The sequence below is a fragment of the Panthera tigris genome, chromosome A1 (assembly GCF_018350195.1).
Source record: "Panthera tigris isolate Pti1 chromosome A1, P.tigris_Pti1_mat1.1, whole genome shotgun sequence".
Classification (NCBI taxonomy): domain Eukaryota; kingdom Metazoa; phylum Chordata; class Mammalia; order Carnivora; family Felidae; genus Panthera; species Panthera tigris.
In genome coordinates, this window is record NC_056660.1 from 143,512,615 (window position 1) to 143,533,894 (window position 21,280).

Here is a 21,280-nt window from a genome sequence, read left to right on the forward strand (position 1 = left end):
CAATCCCACTCCAAAAGATATGCAGTTACCCAGCGTTGGAGGGGCATGGTTTGGTGTAGGCTGGTCCCACCTCCACTGTGGGCCCCGCAGACGAATACCTGAGGCCCCACCTTGGCGGTGGTGGGAAGAAAAATGGGGGTTCCCAGTCTCGTCTCCATGACCCCGTGTGTCAAATCACTCCTTTGGAGCCATCCTCACTGTGCCGTGGGTGCAGACGAGACTGTCTGTCTCACTCCGCTGACTCCTTTGCCCCGGGGGCTTGGCTGGGAGTTAAACTCCCGCTCAGTGCGCCCCAGTACTGGGTAAGCACCTCCCCATACGAGGTCCCGGCTGGTTTTGTCCTGTGCCGGAATCCTTCAGGGGAGGGAACCGGTTTCTCCTGCTGCAGACTGCACCCCGATCTACCGCTGAACCCGGGTGGCTCCCCTCTTCCCCAGGTGTGCGAGCGGGGCAGCGGGCCCCAATCCAAAGATGGGACCTGCAGTTAGAGATGGGACCCCTCTCCATCCCAGTCCAAGGTTTTTTTCCCTTGTCCAGATACAGCCCTACGCTTCCCCAGCTGCTCTTTCTCTTCCCTTTGTCTGTGGGTAGAAGGGGATCCCTCCCCTGCGTGCCTACACTGCCCGTTTTATCTCCCACAGTTCGCAATCACCCACCTATGGTCTCTCAAGTTGTCTTGATTTCTCCCTGGTAGACTCAGTCTCTTTTCCTCCCAGACTCTTCAATGAAGAGTTAATTATAAGTTTATTATTAAAAGGTCTTGGTCTGTTGATTGATATTTTACCTAAGCTCACATTGTCTTTGGCCTGAATACTTGGCCATATATTTTTTTGAAAAATAAATTTATAGTTTTATTTTTCATTCATTTTTTGAAGAGTGATTTATTGTCATTAAAAAAATAGTTTTTAACCTATAGAAAAGTTGCAAAACACTTTCTACATCTCTGTTACCCAGATTCCCCAATTGTTAACTTTTTCCTGCATTTATTTATTATTTCTCTGTTTTTTTTTCTATTTATATTTTTTCCTTGCATGATGCCTTGTTATCCTTAAGTACTCCTGAGTGTACTTCCTCAAGCAAAGGCAGGCTTCTATATTACTACTATGCAGCCTCCCAATCAGAAAACCAGCATTAATACAACAGTACCATGCAGTCCTCAGACCCATTCAGATTTTATCAACCATTCAAAAAAATGCTTCTTTTTTCCTTGGGGTCCAAGAAACCTTCTGAGAACATGTCTTATATTTAGTTGTCATGTCTCATCAGTCTCCTTCAGTCTGGAATAGTTCCTCAGTCTTTCCCAATCTCATATACTTGACAGTCTTAAAAAATGACAGGGCTTTTATTATGAAAGATGTTCTCAACTTGGATCAGTTCGATATTTTCCTCATTTTTCTCATGCTTGTGTTCTTAGGAGACTTAGGTACTTTCCCTGTCCCAGTTCTCAAATTGACCACTTCTTCAAGGATAACTGCTTGATTACAGTGGCGGATAGTATTTAGAAAGTGAAATCTGGGAGTTTGGTATGATCATTGCTACTCGAGTGTCATTGCTTCTAGGACATCTCAGTGGACAGCTAGTAAATACTTGTCTGTGTATGTGTGTGTGTATTTGTGTGTACAAACACACACCATGCATACACACACACCTACACACACAACAATATATACATCTAAAACCATTTTTTTTTAAGTTTATTTATTTTAATAGAGAGTGGGGATTGAGAGAAATCCCAAGCAAGGTGCAGAGCCCAAGTGCAGAGCCCAATGCGGGGCTCGATCCCATGAACTGTAAGATCATGACCTGAGCCAAAATCAAGAGTCAGACACTTAACCAAGTGAGCCACCCAGGCACCCCTACATCTATAGCCATTTCTATGTGTATATATACATGTATAAAATCCATGAGTTCATAATGAAATTCTAATTTCAACCCCAACCCCTTAGGGTTCTTTCTAGCAGTCTTTTCTTTGTTATAAATTTCTTATCAGATACTTAGATACCTGACTCCCACTAATTTAATCTAATAACCATTTAAAAGAAGAGTTTAACTTATTTACATTATTTATAAAAAGACAGATATGTTGGTCTTGTTTGGTCTTGTTTCTGTCATTTTTTTTGAAGTAGCATACTTGTTACTTTGTATAGCATTGAAAACATTTCTTTCTTTTTTTGAGAGAGAGAGAGAATGGGGGAGGGGCAGAGAAAGAAGGAGAGAGAGAATCTTAAGCAGGTTCCACACTTAGTGTGGAGCCCCACTCAGGGTTCAATCTCACGACCATGAGATCATGATCGTGAGATCATGGTCTGGACCGAAGTCAAGAGTCTGACACTTAACTGAGCTACCCAGTCACTCCTGAAAATACTTCACTGTAGCTGTTTCCTTTGCTTTGTATTTTAATTTTAATAATTTGTGAGGTTCATTTTTCCCTTTTGATTATTCATGACTGTAATTTCCATAAAGTATGCTTAATCTGCTTCTTTAAAGGTACCTGTTAATTTCTTCCTGTGAACAATAATAAAATTAGTGTACTTCTTTACCCCTTTCACCTAATTTTGACTGTACTCTCTTTTATTGTCAACTTTGAACTTTATAGTCAATGGTAAATTGGCTGTCTATAAAATTCTTGGCTCACAGTGCCTTTCCTTGAGGATTTTGAAAACATTGCTCCTCTGGTTTCTACTGAGTGTTGATGTGGCAAAGGTTGAAGCCAGTCTGATTTTTTTTTTTCCTCTTTTAAGTGTCTTGATTTGGCAGGAGTTATTGGGGGACAACTGAATGTAGAAAGTGTTGTTTTCAGTATATAGATTAAAATGTCTTTTCTGGAATATATCTGTGAATTATATTTTGAAATACTTGTTTTATTTGTAAACTAAGTTTTCTCTTTCAGGGATTCTAGTTATGAATATTTAGATCTCTGTTGCCTATCTTTGGCATCTATTATTTTCTCTTTAGTCTTTCTTTGCTTTTTATTTATTTGGATTTTATTTTTCTTGATTTTATAATTTGTCTTCTATATCTCTTACAATATTTTCCACAATGCCTATTTTTCCTCGTATATCTTCAGACTTCACTTTATTTCTATAATAGTACTAATTCTTTATTTCTTTCCTATAATCTGCCAATTAATGTTTTATTATGTCTTCGGTACCATCTTGCAACCTCTTCCATAGCTCATATCTCTGCTTTGTGCTCTTTCTTCAAAGAAGCAGTTGCATCATTTAAAAAATGTTGGTTATGGCTTTCATCTGCCTTGATGGTTTTCTTTAAATTTTACATATATTTCAGCTATCTGATAGTTTTTTATTTTGTTACTTTTTAATTTTTTTTTTAAGTTTATTTATTTTGAGAGAGAGTGAGCCCACGAACAGGGGAGGGGCAGAGAGAGAGGGAGAGAGAGAATCCCAAGCAGGCTCTGAACTGTCAGTGCTGAGCCCGACATGGGACTCAAGCCAATTAACTGAGCTGAAATTAAGAGTCAGATGTTTAACTGACTGAGCCACCCAGGTACCCATATCTGACAGTTTTTTTAAAGATGATGTTTTTATTTCTCCATCTGCCATTTATTTATCCTTATTATTTTCTTATACTCTTGTACTTCTCCTTATTTTATTTTGATTACTGCAGTTTATTTTTTTTACTTTTTAAAGTTTATTTATTTATTTGGGGTGGAGAGGGGCAGAGATGGAGAGAGAGAGAATCCCAAGTAGGCTCCGTGCTGTCAATGCAGAGTCCAATGTGGGGATTGAACCCAAGAATCGTGAGATCATGACCTCAGCTGAAGTTGAATGCTTAACTGACTGAGCCACCCAGGTGCCCCAATTGCTGCATTTTAGAGAAAGTCATTTTTTTTTTTTCTGGACAGGCTACTTGCCCAAAGTGCATATTGCAGAGGAATTAAAACTATGCTTCTTATGACCAGAGAGTTTTATGTGTGAGTGTGTTTAGCCTTTAACGTTTCCCAGTGAATAGAGGTAGGCAGTTGTGGTATCTCTAAGTAGAATCTTTTATCTATTGCTTATATTTAAAATTTTGAGTTTCCACAGGACTAAATAGTCTGATGTGCACAACTGTGACTTTTCTGTGTTAACTCTTTCCTTGTTTCTATAACTTCTTGGGACCAAACCTACCCCAAGAAAGCCTCCATTTGTAGCTCAGGGATGCCATTCCCACTGTTGCAAAGTGTTTAGGTAGAGTCTGCCCCTCATCTAGAAGTGTCTTTGGTAGGCTTTCTCTGTAATCTACAGACATGGGCAAATTCTCTTCACTTCCTTACATACTCATCTGGCTTTAATCTCTGTTGCTGTTGGAAACTTTTCACCTGTTTTATAATTTTTAGTTTCAGTTCTTTCTTAATTTCATTGAAGATGGGGTTTCTATTTTCATTCTTTTGTTCTTTTTGCTGCCCCTGGGTAATTCCTAGGAGGAAAAAGAGGCAGTGCTGACTTTAGGCTGCTATGTTCAAATAAGAAGTTTCTACCTCCTATTTCTTTCATTACTACTACCTCAGTTTTCTCACGTTCTCTCTATGAAGTCATTTTCTTTCCTAAAATTTCTCATTTGAATATTGCACTCTGTTCAAGTCAAATTCTTATTTTTTAAGATTACTTTATTTATTTTGAGAGAGAGAGAGAGAGTGACGAGGAGAGGGGCAGAGAGAGAGGGAGAGAGAATTCCAAGCTCCGTGCTGTCAGCACAGAGCCTGACTTAGGGCTGGACCTCACAAAGTGTGAGGTCATGACCTGAGCCAAATATCAAGAGTCAAACGCTCAACCCAACCATATTCAAGTCAAATTCCTAAACTCTATAATTAAGTACTCATATTTACCCCCTTCAGTTTGAAACTCCCTTGTGTTTGGCTCCATGGCATTGCACCAGATGGATTTATCTACTTCTCTGTCTAGTTCTCTTTTGTTTTGTTTATTTTTGTTGAATTGTTTTTGCCTCTTCCTAATTTTGGAATTCTCTTAACGACATTTTTTTTTTTTTTGAGAGACAGAGAGAGACAGAGCATGAACAGGGGAGGGGGAGAGAGAGAGAGAGAGAGAGAGAGAGAGGGAGAGAGGGAGGGATACACAGAATCCAAAGCAGGCTCCAGGAAGCCTGATGTGGGGCTTAAACCCATGAATGCAAGATCATGACCTGAGCTGAAATCAGACGCTCAACCGACTCAGCCACGCAGGTGCCCCTCTTAACAACATTTCTTTCACAGTCTTTTTTAAATATGAAAGGTAAAATAGCAAAGCTTTAATGGAATATATCACTAGAGAATATCTTCATAACATTGGGGATGGGAAGGGATTCTTTTTTTTGTTTAATTTTTTTATAACATTTATTTATTATTGAGAGACAGACACAGAGCGTGAGCAGGGGAGAGGCAGAGAGAGGGGGAGACACAGAATTGGAAGCAGGCCTCAGGCTCCAAGCTGTCAGCACAGAGCCCGACACGGGGCTCGAACTCACAAACTACGAGATCATGGCCTGAGCCGAAGTCGGTCACCCAACCAACTGAGCCACCCAGGCCCCGAGAAGGGATTCTTAAGATATAAAAATCACTAGCCATAAAGAATATGTTTGAGTAATTTGAATACATTAAAATTCAGAAATTGTTCCTGTCAAAAGATACCATGAAGAACATGAACAGATTAGGCACAGAGTTGGGGAATATTTTTGTATCTCAAAAGGGCTCTAATAGAGAATATACAAAGAAGTATATATTCTATTATTTGTATGTCACAATTTATTTGTTTTATTATTGAATGACATTTGGATTGTTTCATGGTTTTGACTGTTACAGGGATTGCTGCTGTGAACATACACACACACGCATGCACACACACACACATCCTGGTGTACATATGCCTACATTTATAAAGGTTGTATAGGGAGGGAATATCTAGGAATAGAATTTCTAGGTCATAGAGTATTCATAGCTTCTACTTTAGTAGATAATGCTAAACCGTATTCTAAAGAAAATGGATTAACTGCAGCTACATGTTTCAACTTGGAGAAATTTCACAAACTATATTCAGTAAAAGAACTAAGACCAAAAAATATTATATACCATATGATTCCATTTACATAAAAATAACTAACAGGCAAAAATTGAACTGTACTTTTTACAGATGGATATATAGCCAGTAAATAAAGAAAAACAAGAAAATGACTACCACCAAGGTCAAGGTTGTGAGGTCTCCAGGGGAGAGGAGAGGTTGTGATAGCACAGTGACATACAGGTACCTCCCAAGGTAGTGATGGTGATGGTGTGCTCTCTTTCTTGATTTGGGTTTTGGTTACACTGGAGTTCATTTTATAATAATTTGTTAAAATTCATATTTATGGTTTTATGGGTTTTTCCTATATATTTCATAATGAAAAGGGCTTAAAAAATAAAACCTGAGAACTGATTTGAATGAACATAATTTAAGGTACCCTTAGGCAATTTGTCTTCCTATTTCACTTTAAATATAATAGAGGGAGGATTAAAAGAGGTACAGTAACTTTGTAGAGCTCTTTTTTTAATCTAAATCCATATCTGTGTCACCATAGTGTTCAAATAAAGTAATAGATGCCATTTTAGCAAAAATATAGGGTTTTTAAAGTATTTTTCCAGTCTTATTAGAAATAATTGAAATACATCAATATATACACCATGATAGTTAGATTTACATTTATTGTGAAACGATTATCATAATAGGTTCAGCAAACCTTTATCTTCTCATATAAATACAGTAAAAAGAAAAAAAGGAAAAGGAAAAAATTCCCCTTGTGATGAGGACTCTTAGGATTTACTCTCAGGGCACCTGGGTGGCTCAGTTGATTTAGCATCCTACTCTTGATTTCAGCTCAGGTCATGATCTCCCAGTTCATGGGATCAAGCCCTGCATTGGGATCTGTGTTACAGCGTGGAGCCTGCTTGGGATTCTCTCTCTCCTCTCTCTCTACTCCTCCCCCTGTTTGTGCTCTCTCTTTCTCTTTCTCTCTCAAAATAAAGAAATAACCTTTTTTTGTGTAAAAAAAGGATTCACTGTCTAAACACTTTTCCTATGTAATCATACAGCAGTGTTAACTTTACTCATCATTTTGTACATTACATCCTTAGTATTTATTTATCTTCTAACTGGAAGTTTATACCTTTGACCACCTTCCTCTATTACCCCTTCCCCACCCTCGACCCCTGGTAACCACAAGACTGATCTCTTTTTCTGTGAAGGTTTTGTTTTTCTTTTAGATTCTACATATAAGTTAGATTGTACAGTACTTCTTTTCCTGTCTAACTTGCTTTACTTAGCATAATGCCTTCAAAGTCCATCCATCGTGTTGCAAATGGTAGGATTTCCCCATTTTTTATGGCTGAATAATACTACATTGTATATATGTATATACTACAACTTTTTTATCCCTTCATCTATTGATGGACATGATTGTTTCAATGTCTTTGTTATTGTAAATAATGCTGATATGAACATGAGGGTGCAGATATTTTTTTGAATTGATGTTTTTGAATTGATGTTTTTGCTTCCTTTGGATATGTTCCCAGAAGTGGAATTGCTGGATCATATGGTAGTTCTATTTTTATTTTTTTGAGGGTCCTCCATACTATTTTTCATAGTGGCTGCACCAATTTATAATCCTACCAATAGTGCACAAGGGTTCCCTTTTCTTAACATCCATGCCAGCATTTGTTATCTTGCGCCTTGTTGAAGATGACCGTACTAACATGTATGAGGTGATATCTCATTGTGGTTTAGATTTACATTTCCATAATGAACAGTGATGTTGAGTATCTTTTCATTACCTGTTGGCCTTTCATATATCTTCTTTGGAAAAATGTCTTTCCCCATTTTTAAATTGGGTTATTTGATGGTTTTTTTGCTATAATTATCACTGTTAGTTTTTTTTTGCTGTTAGTTCTTTATGTATTTTAGATATTAACTCCTTACCTAATATACGGTTTGCAAATATTTTTTCCCATTCCCTAAGTTGTTTTTTCAATTTGTTGCTATGGGGAAACCTTTTTAGTTTGATTTAATCCCACCTGTTTATTTTTTATTTTGTTGTTTGTACTTTAGGTGTCATATCCAAACAATCATTACCAAGACTTATGTCAGGAAGCTTTTTTCCTATGTTTTCTTGTAGGAGTTTTATGGTTTCAGGTCTTATTTTTAAGTCTTTAACCCATTTCAAGTTAATTTTCGTGACTGGTTTAAGGTATAGGTTCAATTTCATTCTTTTCCATGTGATTATCCAATTATCCTAGTACCATATATTGAAGAGACTTTTTTTCTCCTTTGAATATCCTTGGCTTCCTTGTCAAATACTAGTTGGCAGTTTATACTTGGGTTTATTTTTTGGCTCTTGATTCTGTTCTCTTTGTCTATTTGTCTGTTTTTATGCCAATACCACACTGTTTTGATGACTATTGCTATATAGTATAACTTGAAATCAGGAAGTATAATGCCTCTTGCTTTATTCTTCTTTTTCAAGATTTCTTTGGCTATTCAGGGTCTTTCCTGGTTCCATATAAATTTTAGGAGATTTTTTTTCTACTTCTGTAAAAAATGCCATTGGAATCTTGATAGGGATTGCATTGAATCTTTTGGTGGGATTAACATCTTAATAATATTAATTCTTCCACTATGTGAAGACAGGATACCTTTCCTTTTCTTTGTGTCTTCTTTGATTTCTTTCATCCATGTCTTACAGTTTTCAGCATAAAAATTTTTCATTTCCTGGTTAAATCTATTCCTATGTCTTTTATTGTTTTGATGCTGTTGTAAATGAGATCAATTTCTTTATTTCTTTTTCAGAAATTTCACTGTTAGTGTATAGAAATGCTACTGATTTTTTTTTGTATGTTAATTTTGTATCCTGCAACTTTACTGAAATCATTGATTAGATCTAACAGATTTCTGGTTGAGTCTTTATACCAAATCTATGTATAAAAGTGTGTCATCTGCAAACAGAGACAATTGTACTTCTTTCTTTCTAATTCTTATAGCTTTTACTTCTTTTTCTTGCCTGATTGCTGTAGCTAGGACTTCCAGTACTGTGTTGAATAGGAGTGGTGAGACTGAGCATCCTAGTCTTGTTCCTGATCTGAGAGGAAAAGTTTTCATCCTGTCACCATTGAGTATGGTGTTAGCTGTGGACTTGTCATATATGGCCTTTATTATGTTGAGATATGTTTGTTCTGAGCCTAATTTACTGAGTTTTTATCATGAGTGGGTGGTGAATGTTGTCAAATGCTTTTTTGTACTTACTGAAATGATCATATGATTCTTTTCTTTCATTCTATTAAATGTGACATGTAACATTGATTTGTATGTGTTGAACTGTCTTTGCATCACAGAGATAAATCCCACTTGATCATGGTGTATGATCTTTTATTGTGCTGCAGAATTCAATTTGGTAGTATTTTACTGGAAATTTTTACATCTGTATTCGTCAGGGATATTGGTTTATAGATTTCCTTTTTAGTAGTGTTCTTTTCTAGTTTTGGTGTCAGGATAATGCTGATCTTGTCAAATAAATTTAGAATTGTTTCCTTCTCTTCAGTTATTTGGAAAAGTTGGAGAAGAATTGGTTTTAATTCTTTAAATGTTTAGAAAATTCACCAGTGAAGCCACCTGGTCCTGGGCTTTTCTTCATTAGGAAGTTTTTAATTACTGATTCAATTTCTTTACTAGTAATTGATCTATCCATATTTTTAATTTCTTTCTGATTCAGTCTTGGTAAGTCATAAGAAATATAGTTTGTAAAGTAATTCCTATTTGTGTGTGTATGTGTGTGTGTGTGTGTGTGTGTGTGTGTGTGTGTGTGTGTATCCTCGCTTGTAGTTTAAAATTTCTTTTTGGTTTGCCACATAATGCTGCTATGGAATGAAATTCAAAATACTTTTCTCTGTTACATTTCCAGAATGATGTCACCATCCTTAAGGACAGGAATATGTCAACATAGCAAGAATATATACCTTGGTTAGATTATTTCTTATTAATAGTAGAAGAGGTGCTTTGGAGATTTCTTCCTGGATTCTGAGATGTTTATAGGGAAAACAAATGTGAAGCTACTTACCAGCTTTGCATTTTCTCAGTTTCTGATGCATTAGGGGTATTGTGGATTTTTTAAGAGTTTTTTTTTAAGTTTATTTATTTTGAGAGAGAAAGAGAGTGAGAGAGAGCCTGTGCAAGGGAGGTGCAGAGAAAGAGAGAGAGAGAGAGAGAGAGAGAGAGAGAGAGAGAGAGAGAGAGAGAGAGAATCCCAAGCAGGCTCCATGCTGCTAGCACAGAGCCTGATGCGGGGCTTGATTCCATCAACTGTGAGATCATGACCTGAGCCAAAATCAAGAGTTGGATGCTTAACCAACTCAGCCACTCAGGTGCACTGTGACAAGAGTACTTTAATAGAAGTAATGTTTACTTAAAGAATATACAATTTAAGTAACATTAAAATTCTGAATATATTCTTCACATCCATAATAAATCTGCATATGTTATTATTGTTTTTTTAACTCCAGAAAAGAATCTGAATTTATTCTGTTTGGCATCCTTAGTGACATCTCTTGGCATTCTTATATCTCATATAACCCACCCCCCCGACCCCGCCACCGACCAGAAGGGAGAGCAGGGCCATTTATAAGTGAATATGAATGTTGGTAATATCAGTGGCATTTACATCTCTTCATAATCTCTTGCAGTCATGCTTTTGACTCTACCCATCCTGCTGAAAAAAAAACCAAGTTAGAGCTGTAGCTTTTGTGTAGGGAACATATTCCTTGATCAGCAATACAATCTCTTTAGTTTTTTTGTCCAAACTTTGGCCCATTTTCAGTGTTACCAGTCTGGGTTTCCAAAGCCATTTAACATTCCTGTAACTCAGATATAGCAGTTACCTAATTTAGCTGACAGCAATGTGAATTTTTTTTTCTCTCTAGTCCTTTTGATGTTGATGAAAGAATGAAACAGAAACTATATGTTCTAGCACTGCTAATTAATTTTTTTGTCTGTGAATTTGGGTTAAAGATAAATGAGAGTAACTATTTTTAGGCTTATTGGAATTCCTCATCACTGTTTCTTATCTTTTACTTTTCACTGTATAATTCTGTTTTATTTTAATGCAGGTACAGCCTGACTATTTGGACTGGGAAAAATGATAACTATTCCATTGAAGATTTACTTTGCATTAGAGACCATTTTGACAAAAAACAAGTTTTCTATGACATCTTGGAACCACAAAACCATGAATTTCAACAAGCCATTGGAGTCAAAGTTAATCTCTAAGAAGATTCTTCTAAGTTATTTCATGTTTTGGTTTCATAATCCCCTGCTTTGGTCTGAACTAATTACCACATAAATTATGATGATTGACTTATTCTCCACATCATCTAATCAAAGAACACTTAGTGCTTACTTTATTAGGCATATATCCTTATGATACTGTACTTACTTAAAACATTTGGAAAGAAGAGGGGTGCCTGGGTGGCTCAGTCAGTTAAGTGTCCAACTTTGGCTTGGGTCATGATCTCACAGCTCATGGGCTCAAGCCCCATGTCAGGCTCTATGCTGACAGCTCAGAGCCTGGAGCCTGCTTCTGTCACTCTCTGCCTCTACCCCACTCATGCCGTGTCTTTCTCTCAAATATAAATAAACATTAAAAATTTTTAAAAAAGATTTGGAAATAAGATATTTCAGTGGGTCTGTTGTAATAATAATTTAGGAAGATTATGCTTTGAAAACCTTTATAAAAATATGATTTTGATATACTGAAGGTAATTGAAAGAATTTACATGTTATAGCTTGGATATAAATCACATTTTGTTGGCACTTGTATTACAGAGATTCAACAAAATTCTGGCACCCTCTTTCTTTTTTCCTGGAGAACTGGTTATTTCAGAAATTACAGAAGAGTAAGAGGGCTTTAAAAATGTTCTAACTTTCACACAGGTGAGCACCTTTATCATGACAGAATAAAATCCACTTACTGAAAACAATATAGATTAAATTAGATGGATCTAGCATTTCCATATTATTGGGAGCATGCTGGCAACTGTGTATGTATTTTGTATTCTTTATTTCCATCATAATATTTTATCTATAGTGAGTACAATACTACTGGAGAGCATAATTTTTTTTTTATTGCCACATGGTTTCTTTTTTTTTATGATACAATTTATTGTCAAATTGGCTTACATACAACACCCAGTGTTCATCCCAACAATTGCCCTCCTCAATGCCCATCACCCATTTTCCAATCTCCCCCACCCCCATCCACCCTCAGTTTGGTCTCTGTATTTAAGAGTCTCTTATGGTTTGCCTTCCTCCCTGTCTGTTTGTAACTATTTTTTCCCCTTTCCCTCCCCGATGGTCTTCTGTTAAGCTTCTCAAGATCCACATATGAGTGAAAAGATATGGTATCTGTCTTTCTCTGCCTGGCTTATTTCACTTAACATAATACCCTCCAGTTCCATCCACATTGCTGCAAATGACCAGATTTCATTCTTCCTCATTGCCAAGTAGGATTCCATTGTATATATAAACCACATCTTCTTTATCCATTCATCAGTTGATGGCCATTTAGCCTCTTTCCATAATTTGGCTATTGGTGAGTGTGCTGCTATAAACATTGGGGTACAAGTGCCCCTATGCATCAGCACTCCTGTATCCCTTGGGTAAATCCCTAGCGCTGCTGTTGCTGGGTCATAGGGTAGTTCTATTTTTAATTTTTTGAGGAACCTTCACACTATCTTCCAGAGCAGCTTGAAGAGTAGAATTTTAATCCTAGTGACACATCATTTGATTTTCATTTCTCACCAGCACCACCTTAGGCCCTTATTCAGGCCCTTCAGGGCCTTGTTCAGGCCCTTATTTTACTGCTAGAACTTCAGAAACTTGTTCTTCATGTCTTCATTGTTCACACTCTACTCAGAGATGCTCTGAGTATTTCTGCTGAAGAAAGCTTTTATAAGTGCCTCTTGCAAATTAGAAACCTCCAGGGGCCTCTTACATGCAACTTTATTGAATTTTACTCTTAAAGACCATCCACAATGTAGCCCACTCTAAAAGTCAATTCAGTGACCTTCAGTGCTTCATTTCAAAAATGCCTGCAACATCAATGGTCTCCAGACCTTCCTTTAACAGTTAATTTTAACTATTTAATATTGTTCACTAATTATGTCATACATGTTAGTTATATTTCTTCAGCTAGGTTAGAAAGCCCTTCATGGTAAGGGTGCATTCTTAACTGTCCTTTATAGTATGTGGCTTAGTCTTGAGCAAGGTATTCAGAAAAACATGTACTTCTTTCATTTATTAAAAAGAAACTTACTAATGAATGTCCTAAGATATGTAATTTGCCTTGGTTTATCAGCCATTTTCTCCCAGAAGATAAAGTGGTATATAGTGAAAATATAATTTTGAATTCAGATAGACTTCCCTTATAGCCCCACCTCTGTCCCTTACTAGCTATAGATTTTTGGAAGTATTTAACCTCATTGAATCTTGATTTCCTTATCTATAAAATGGAGGGAAAATGAGGATTTTCTTGTAGTTGTTATGAAGATTGAGATTCATGTAATAGAGGATCTAGCTCAATGCTCAACGCATAGTAAGTACTCAACAGACAAGGTTAGTTCCCTTCTTCTAGACTTGTCATATGATCATATCCATTGTAGATAAATACAGTGAGGAGTATAACATGAAACATTGTAGACATAGAAGTATTTAAAGAAGACAATTATATTTCCACTTTAAATTTTAGCTCCAACTAAATACAGTCCTATTTGTCAAATAATACCTAAAACTTCACTTTCTATGGTTGTTTGCCAAAAACAAAAGATAAAATTTTATAATTACAAAATTTTAACAATTGGAACAAAGAATAATTTAAAATTATAATAAAAAGTAAAGCTTAGTTTACAAATTTTCTAAATGAACTGCATTTTAATGAGGTTTTAAATAAAATTTCATTTGTCCAGAAGATTATTTTTGCTACTTGATTATTTGACCCTTGATAATAGTTTTAAAAATATTAATCTTAAGGCAAAATTCTTTTATTTTGAGAACTTTATCAGCTGAGTATCACTTAGATTAAGATTTAAAGCTGTATTTACTATCAACAATAACCAAAGTATGGAAAGAGCCCAAATATCCATTGATGGATGAATGGATAAAGAAGATGTGGTTTATATACACAATGGAGTATTATTTGGCAATCAAAAAGAATGAAATCTTGCCATTTGCAACTACGTGGATGGAACTGGAAGGTATTATGCTAAGTAAAATTAGTCAGAGAAAGACAAAAATCATATGACTTCACTCATATAAGGACTCTAAGAGACAAAACAGATGAATATAAGGGAAGGGAAACAAAAATAATATAAAAACAGGGAGGGGGACAAAACAGAAGAGACTCATAAATATGGAGAACAAACTGAAGGTTACTGGAGGGGTTGTGGGAGGGGGGATGGGTTAAATGGGTAAGGGCACTAAGGAATCTACTCCTGAAATCATTGTTGCACTGTATGCTAATTTGGATGTAAATTAAAAAAAAAATAAAAAAAGTTTTGAAAAGACAAAACAAAACAAATAAACGAATTCATCAGTTGCCTTATAGAGTCAAGGTACAAATTCTAATTCATCTCTATATCCTAATTTTAAAAAACGGAAATTTTATAAATGATACTTTTAATGATATAATAAAAAATGTTGAAAGACTAAAAAAAAGATTTAGAGCTGTATTTTAAATTGTTTTGGGGAACAAAAATATGTAAGGGAATTATAAAATGTATGCTGTTGAAAATAAATTATTAGTGGATATTCACATGGAAAAAAATAACTTTGATCCCTACTTCATACCATACAGAAATAATAATTTGACTTGAATCTTAGGTCCAAATGTGAAAACTAAAATTAAGGATTTAAAAGAGAATGAAGGAGAATGTTTTCGTGACTTTGGAGTAGGCAACAATTTCTTTTTTTAATTACAGCTTTGTAGAGGTATAATTGACATATAAAATTGTCAGATGTTTCCAATTTTTTTCCTATTTCCCCCACATCCAAGGCAATGATGTCTCATAACACAACACTAATCATAAAAGAAAAAATTGATTGGGGTGCCTGGGTGACTTATTTTGTTGAGTGTCTGACTTCGGCTCAAGTCGTGATCTCAGGGTTCCTGAGTTAGAGCCCTGAATGGGCCTCGTTACCATCAGCACAGGGCCTGCTGCGGGTCCTCTATCTCCCTCTTTCTTCTCCCCTCCCCTGCTCAATGTCTCTCTCAAAAATAAATAAAACATTAAAAAAAAGAAAAAAATGGGTTAATAGGCTTTATCAAAATTTAACACTTATCATCAAAAGACTCCATTAATACCTATCTGACAAAGGTCTCATAGTCAGAATCTTTGGAGAACTCCTATAAACTAATTCTTAAAAAGAAGCTAAACAACTCAACTAAAAATGGGCAAAAGGACAGACACTTCATAACTTGGTTAATTAACAATAATTATAGGGGCGCCTGGGTGGCTCAGTGGGTTAAGCAGCCGACTTCCGCTCAGGTGATGATCTCGCAGTCCGTGAGTTCTAGCGCCATGTCGGGCTCTGTGCTGACAGCTCAGAGCCTGGAGCCTGCTTCAGATTCTGTGTCTCCCTCTCTCTGACCCTCCCCTGTTCATGCTCTGTCTCTTCCTGTCTCAAAAATAAATAAACATTAAAAATAAAGAAATAATAATTATAAAAAGGCCTTAATGTAGGAGAATGCAATACAATACTATATGAACAGTGAGACTCTACATTTATCAATATGGAAAGATGTTATCTTGCAGGCTGCAAAACAGATGTTTGGTATCCTATTTATGTAAAATTATATGACTTTATATGCATTTGTATACATAGGAAAATATTTGGGAAGAAGTTCCCAGACACAAAATAAGTATAACTTATTTTTCCCCTCCAGGTTCTCAAGTCTAATGTTTGGTGTTGAGAACTCATGGCATCCAAGGGCTATTTCCCAAGTTTGGCAGAGCAATCCTGGTCCTAGAAGAGACTTTGGTACGAGATCCAATTGTTCAAAAAAAATCAGAGCTTTAATAAGTACGGTTGAGGGGTGCCTGGGTGGCTTAGCCAGTTAAGCATCCGACTTTGGTTCAGGTCGTGATCTCATGGTTTGTGAGATGAAGCCCCACATTGGGCTCTATGCTGACAGCTCAGAGCCTGGAGCCTGCTTTGGATTCTGTGTTTCCCTCTCTCTCTGCCTACCCCTGCTCACACTCTGTCTTTCTCTCTCTCAAAAATAAACACTAAAAAAAAAAAAAAAAGTATGGTTGATATGGCCCTGTAAAAGTGATGTCATTACTAATTAGTCAGATATATACTCATTTACCAAGTGGGAAATTGTTAAAGATTATTCACAACAGATTGGTTACTTGCTTGTTTGTTGGAGTTAAAATCTTGGGGTTTTTCCTTGTAATTATAAAAATTAAGTACCTAGTGAATATATAGAAAAATGCCCTATCTCTCATCTTGAAATTTAAGGTATGAGCCTGCCTAGTAAGAGCCTACAATCTGCTTATAATAATAAATCCGTGAATCAATGCAAGGAAAAGTTCACTGATAGAAAGATGAAGATAGTAGCACTGAAGAACTTTTTATCTAGAAAATGGGAGTATAATGAATAAATGAAACCAAGACCACCTGATAACCAGGTCTTGGAAGAAGCCAGGCAGGATCTAGGAGTTCTTGGGACCTCAGCAGCAGGAGCTCAGGGTCTTTGTTCTAGTGTCTACTGTACCACACCAGTGTCATTTTTTACTTGTGACTGTGATTGCTTCTCTCTCTTCTTTGTATCTAACATCCTTTGGGCAAGGACCTTGATTTGTCCAGTCACTTGTGTCTTCAGGGCTTAGTAGGAATACTGAAAGGAAGGAAGAGGCAGGCATTTAATTGATGTCTGATGGACTGAAGCTGTGCAAATAATTCAGAAATGATTTCTGCCTCAAGGATCTTAAAATCTAGGAAGAGAGATCTATAGACAATAAGACAATAAGTTGGATATTTGCTGTAACTCCTGTGATGGAACTATACACCAGGTTGTGGCAACAGACAGCATTTTGTTCTAATTGAGAGAAAACACTTAAAGTTGTGTCTTGAATGAGTAAGATTCACTAAGTAGAGTAAGAGAGGGAAGGGTCTTTCAGACAGAGGCACATGCGCAGAGGAACTCTAAGTGAGGGAAGAGACTTATCTGACCTGTTCAAAAAGTTTATAAAGACACCACACTATGAGGCTGGGCACTGAGGCAGGGGCCAGATTCATTTTCTGAGCCAAGGAGCTGGCTCCTTTTCTCTTAGGCCATAGGAATCATTCATTGCACCATTTTAAGTAGGGGAGCTTTAATACCGGTTTTGAGTGTTAGAAAGGTGTTTATAATGGCATGAGAAGAAGATTTGGAATTCTTGAAGTTAAGGGAGATGAAGCCCTGAATTAAAGTGGTAGCAAAAGCAGATGGAAATGCTCAAGAAACAGAGGAAAGAGGTTACAAAGGGAGAACTTGCAAGAGTTTTTAAGCTCGTTGAATGGAGAGTATGGGAGAGAGGGAAGAATCTAGCGAATCTATATTTTAATTAAAAATTTTTTTTAATGTTTATTTTTGAGAGAGAGAGAGTGAGCAGTGTGAGCAGTGGGACGGGCATAGAGAGAGAGGGAGACACAGAACCTGAAGCAGGCTCCACGCTCTGAACTGTCAGCTCAGAACCCCACTCAGGGCTTGAATCCATGTGAGTGAGCAGGGGACTGGCATAGAGAGAGAGGGAGACACAGAACCTGAAGCAGGCTCCACGCTCTGAACTGTCAGCTCAGAACCCCACTCAGGGCTTGAATCCATGAACCATGAGATCATGACCTGAGCCCAAGTTGGATGCTTAACTGACTGAGCCACTCAGGCACGCTGTGAATATATTGTTTGCTAGGTAACAGAAGGTCAAGTGGTGCTACTAACCCAAACAAGATAGGACAGAGGCCACATGTAACTATACTTTTCAGTCATTTGTTGATAGTGCTCTTTTATAAGTACGGTTCTTTCCAACTTGGAAAGAACGCTTGAAAACCCCATCTGCCTGTCCCTTAACTCACTTACCTCCTACTCTAACTTTAGAAAGGATGCTCTTTTTTTTTTTTTTTAACTGGACCAGTTTCTTAAAGACTCTCTAAGTAATTGCTACTTTACTACATATTTTAATTATTCCATAATTTTCAATAATGTAACTATTTCCACAGCCCCACCATCAGTGAAGAGAGAAAACAGGGCTTGAAAGGGGCCCACTCAGCCTCCTGCCCTGTAGCGAGGTTCTTGTTTCTATGCTTCTGCCTAAGAAAGGAATCAGTCTGACTAAATCTGGTGGCTGAACTCTTCTGGGCTTGCTTGCCACTACAGAATGTTCATTAAGGCTGGTCATTGCCTTTTTCTTTATGTTTTCCTTGGGATGAAAGAATGTAATAAGAGTTTGAAAATCTTAACCGAAATATTGACTGTGAGAGTCTTTTGCTACTTTGTGAATTCAAGAGATGATCAAAAACTCTGGATTAAAGTAGAAAGCCATGACCTCTTCACAGAGCCTGTTGAGCTCAGCTCCTAAACCAAGGTTTTTTAAGGAGTCTTTCATGACTTCCCCAGGAAGACCTCTGGGCTTTCTCCTGAGGTACCTTCTCTGCTGGATTATAATTATTTTACAGGTTTGTGTTTTGTTCTCAGCTGTGTTGTTTTAGAGGAAGAAACTATTCATTTTTATATGATGTCTGGTCAGAATAGGCCCCTAACAAATGGGATGGATGGATGGATGGACACAAAACCTCGGTAATTTTCTTAGACCGGTTATTCTTACAGTGTGGCGCACAAACCCCTCAGTGCCCCTGAGACCCTTTCAGGAGATTCATGAGGTCAAAACCATTTGTGAAATTGTTATTATTTCACACACAAAAAACAGGATTTGCCTGTTTCGTGTAAATACGATGATGTTGGAAAAACAATGGTGGGTGAAACTGTTGATGTCTTAGTATAAATCAAGTTCATGGCATCAGTTAGCAATCATATTCTCCACTGCCACACACTCACATTAGAAAGGAAAAAAAAAAGACTTAGAAGTATCATCAATGATTCAGCAAAAATTATTATTTTGAACATTTATTAACATCTTGCCTCTTTAATGTAGTCTGTGTGACAAAATGGGAGGTAAACACAGAATAGTTCTGCTGTATACTGAAATTCAGTGGTTGTCCTAAAGAAAAGCACATGTTGCAAACAGAGCTAGTCATTTTTTTCATGGGAAAAATATTTACTGGAAAGAACAACTGACAGACTAGTTATTCAGTCTTGGGTATTTGGCACATATTTTCTCAAAAATGAACAAAGCAAGTTTGTCACTTCGAGGAAAACAACTGACAGTATCTGTTGCCAGTTACAAAACCTGAGCTTTTACATGAAAAATTAGAATTTGAATAAACTTGAATCCATCATTGTGAACTTGACAATTCCCAATGCTTAAAGACTTTTTTTCTGATACCAGTGGCAATATTAATAAATGTTATTTTTAATGTAATTTAATATAACACAATGTATTATAATAAAATGTGTCAATATTTGGAAGATCTGAATAACTCAAAGATTCATTATTTTCCAAATGACTAGTCCATGATATTATAAAACCTTGCATGAGTAAGGAATCCATTCAAATTGCAAGATAGTACAGTGAATATAGTGTAATTGAATATGAAAATTCATTGATGTAGTTTCAGATTCCACATTATAGCTAAACTTTTAAGAAAGTACCACTTACCCAAGTTTTAGTATCAAAGAAGACTATCCACAATTATCTGAAAAGCCCATTATTTCTTCCTTTTACAATTATACATTTGTGTGAAGCCATATTTTCTTCATATGTTTCAACTAAAACAACATATTATAACAGATTGAATGCAGAAACAGGACAATCCAGCTGTTTTCTATTAAGCCAAGGATTAAAGGGATTTGTGAAACCATAAAACAATACCACTCTTTTCACTAAGTATATTTTGGAAAATATAGTTATTTATTCTAACATGAATGGGTTTGTTGTTATTTTAAAAGAATTAGCATTTTTAAAGTTTTCCAGGTTTTTAAAAAATGTTTATTTTGAGAGAGAGAGAGAATGCATGAGCTGGGGAGGGGCAGAGAGAGAGAGGAGAGAGAGACTCCTAAGCAGGGTCTGTTTTGTGATCACAGAGCCCAACGTGGGACTCAGTCTCAGAAACCGCCAGATCATGACCTGAGCCAAAATCAAGAGTTGGATGCTCAACTGACTGAGCCACCCAGGCGTCCCAAATTCTCCACATTAATAGGACTCAAAGTTGCAGGTACAGAATAGCAATTTTTTGTTTTGAAATTGGTAAGAAGAACCTTTGGAAAGTGTTTTTGCCTGACAATCAAAATTTAAATTTCTGCCACTATAACCAATACTTATTGAATATGAAAATAAAACTAAGAAGTCATGTATGTGATTGAAGTCCAAAAATGTAACTAAGTTCAATCATTAATTTCAACTTTTCCCACTGAATCTAGAATTGTTAATACATAGAGTGTCTCAATCTTTAAAAAGACTTTAAAGATTTTTCATTAAAATGAATCTCATTAAATCTCTGATCAACATCCATCCTCTGCCTGTTTCCAAAAAAATGTGGTTCATATCTTCCTTGGACAGAGTTTTCCATAGATAAACTGCTCTAGGAACTAAAGTGTTAATATATTTCTGTGACTTCAATTTTCTGGTGCCAGTTTATCTTAATTTGGAGGATTCTGGACTAAGTCAGTGTTTCTGTCCCTTCCGTATTTAAGATCAGCTATTTAATCTCAATTGAGTCTTTTATCTTCTGGCTAAATGATATCAATTCTTTCACCTCTTTTAATGTTTTTTTCCTAGATTTTTTATTATCTTTATCTTCTTACATATATATTGTACGATGTGCTATCTAGAATTAAAAAACTATTTCAGATTTGCTCTACCAGTAGTAAGATTCACTAGTAGAAACTGGTTAATCTTTTAACAATATAGTCTTAGCTCTGTTAGGAGTCCTGACAAACTTGTTAACTTAGTATCTAACTAAAACTGTTAGAGTTTTTCCATGTAAATTATTGATTTTCTAATCTTAAGCAATTGATTTTCAAAACCTAAATGTAGCCTACTCATGATCCTTATACTTTGATCCAATGTTTCAGCTAATTGAAATTCTTTTAAATTGTTTTTGTTGTGATTTGTTGT

The 21,280-nt window shown here is 36.3% G+C and overlaps 1 protein-coding gene across 6 annotated transcripts in view; it reads left to right on the top strand.

Moving 5' to 3' along the window:
• FAM151B (family with sequence similarity 151 member B) overlaps window positions 1-20,286 on the top strand; it is a 40,022-nt gene extending 19,736 nt beyond the window's left edge. For 2 of the 6 annotated variants that reach the window (XM_007079801.3, XM_042989256.1), the window contains exon 6: window positions 11,120-11,511. In XM_007079801.3, coding sequence (XP_007079863.1) covers window positions 11,120-11,279 — 160 coding nt within the window. In that variant the 3' untranslated portion in view covers window positions 11,280-11,511. Of the gene's footprint in view, window positions 1-6,125; window positions 6,249-11,119; window positions 11,512-11,834; window positions 11,943-15,948; window positions 16,099-20,247 lie in introns of those variants that run through there. The other 4 variants (XR_006218691.1, XR_006218700.1, XR_006218699.1 and 1 more) reach the window with 4 other exon arrangements.
• The last annotated feature ends 994 nt before the right edge of the window (window positions 20,287-21,280 follow it).